At 39.4% G+C, this 2,500-nt stretch overlaps 1 protein-coding gene across 5 annotated transcripts in view; it reads right to left on the bottom strand.

Annotated features, from left to right (window-relative positions):
• LOC119597292 (epidermal growth factor receptor substrate 15-like 1) overlaps window positions 1–2,500 on the bottom strand; it is a 40,360-nt gene that overhangs the window by 27,801 nt on the left and 10,059 nt on the right. For all 5 annotated transcript variants that reach the window (XM_037946833.1, XM_037946836.1, XM_037946834.1 and 2 more), the window contains one exon: window positions 1,947–2,102. In XM_037946833.1, coding sequence (XP_037802761.1) covers window positions 1,947–2,102 — 156 coding nt within the window. The remainder of the gene's footprint in view (window positions 1–1,946; window positions 2,103–2,500) is intronic.

Here is a 2,500-nt window from a genome sequence, read left to right as displayed (position 1 = left end):
GCTGCACATTCTTCTGAAACGGATCGCAACCACCTACTGAGGCACCAGAGACCGGAGCAGTCTGGATTTACTCCTGGCAAGTCCACAATAGACCGTATACTAGCGCTTCGAGTAATTGTGGAACGCCGTCGTGAGTTTGGTCGTGGGTTGCTTGCAGCCTACATCGACCTCAAGAAGGCGTTTGACTCGGTGCATCGGGAATCGCTATGGGAGATCCTGAGGCTCAGGGGAATTCCGACACAGATTATTGGCATGATAGCAAGCCTCTATACTGGTACTGAAAGTGCTGTAAAGTATGGTGGGGGTATGTCGAACTTCTTCCCTGTTAATTCAGGGGTGAGGCAAGGCTGTGTCCTTGCACCCACACTTTTCAACACTTGTACGGACTGGATAATGAGCAGAGCAAACTAGCCAAAGTCAGTGCGGAGCAACACTAGGCAATATTAAGGTCTCGGACCTTGACTTTGCCGACGATGTTGCCATCCTATCTGAGTCCTTGGAGTCACTTGTGGCGGCTCTTGATGCATTTAGCAATGAGGCGAAGCCCCTAGGCCTAGAGTCTCCTGGACCAAGACCAAGATTCAGGACTTTGGGGGCCTGTTAGGGGAACCCGTTCAGTCGATCCATGCTTGCGGCGAGGACGTTGAAGTCACAGAAAGTTTTACATACCTTGGTAGCGTAGTCCATATCTCTGGGTTGTCAGACCAGGAAGTCAGTAGACGGATTGGTCTGGCAACAGGAGCCATGAACTCGATCAACAAGAGCGTTTGGAGATGTCGGTACCTATGCAGAAGGACCAAGCTGCGTGTCTTCAAGGCCTTGATACTTCCAGTTTTGCTCTATGGAAGCGAAACCTGGACGCTATCCAGTGCCTTGGAGTCTCGCCTTGATGCCTTTCTAACAAGTCCCTTCGCCGGATCATGGGTACAGTTGGCAGGACCACGTGTCCAACCGGCGGTTACACCGTGAGACTGGCATGGGACCTGTTACTTGCATAATCCGGGATCGCCAACTCAGGCTATATGGCCACCTAGCTCGCCTCCCTATGGACGACCCTGCTCACCAGGTTGTCTCTTTGCGAGACAACCCTGGGTGGAGGAGACCTGTGGGACGTCCTAGGAGATCATGGCTTGGGCAGCTCGACGAGACCTGTCGTGAGGAACTAGAGATGGGCCGTGTGCCTGCCTGGAGACTTGCCTCGAGGGATCCTCGTGGCTGGAAGCGAAGGGTGGATGCGGCCATGCGCCCCCGTCGGCGTTAGCCCCTTGATGATGATGATGATATATATATATATATATATATATATATATATATATATATAATATATATATATATATATATATATGTATATTATATATATATATATATATATATATATTATATATATATATATATATTATATTTTATTATATATATATTATATATATAATATATATGTATAGATATGTATAGAATGTTATGATATTTATATATTATATATTAGTATATATATGATATATATCTATATATATATATAATTATATATATATATAGTATATATAATATATATATATATGTATATATATATATATATATATATAGTATATATATATATATATATATATATATATATATATATATATATGTATATACATATATATGCATATACATATATATGCATATACATATATATATATATATATATATATATATATATATATAATATATATATGTATATACATATATATATATATATATATATATGTATATATATATATGTATATATATATATATATATATATATATATATATATATATATATATGTATATATATGTATATTTACACACACACACACACACACACACACACACACACACACACACACACACACACACACACACACACACACACACACACACACACACACAAAGATATGCTTACAAAATGCACAAAACACAAAACACACCTGAAGATTTTTTAATTCGTTGTTCTTCACCCTAATGCTAGCTTCCTTTTGCTGGATCTCCGCCTCCAGCTTGAGCTTATCGGCGTTGAGCTCCTCGATCTCATCAGCAACCAACTGTAGCTCTGGGTTGCTGTACTGTGGCTTTGCTGGAACAACCTGTAGGTGATTCAAATAACAGGTTAGACACAACGACACCTCAGTCTTCAAAGGTTTGGTGTTTCTCTCTTTTCTTTTTTTTTCTTCCAACAAACTAAAAATTAAGTATGGTCAAATTATCTGTTGGAAAAAAAGCATGCGACTGTGACAGAAGAAGGTGTAACAGATCAAAATGGAAGCCGGAATGAGAAAGCGCTTGGAATCAAAAATATTTCATTAGGAAGAAAGAACAATAGTGAAGTATTTTTCCTTTTACTTTAGAGTGGATATCATGAAGTCTTTAGAGAGGTACAGTAAAGAAATAATAACTTTTCCTATGGATGATGCGGCTTTAAGGTTAAATGTCACAAAATTAACCCCATGTTGCCGGGAAAAATGCAGTGTTCACCGTAATACCC

The sequence above is a fragment of the Penaeus monodon genome, chromosome 39, assembly GCF_015228065.2.
Source record: "Penaeus monodon isolate SGIC_2016 chromosome 39, NSTDA_Pmon_1, whole genome shotgun sequence".
Classification (NCBI taxonomy): domain Eukaryota; kingdom Metazoa; phylum Arthropoda; class Malacostraca; order Decapoda; family Penaeidae; genus Penaeus; species Penaeus monodon.
The sequence above is the reverse complement of the archived record's forward strand: the minus strand, read 5'-3'. Positions and strand labels throughout refer to the sequence as shown.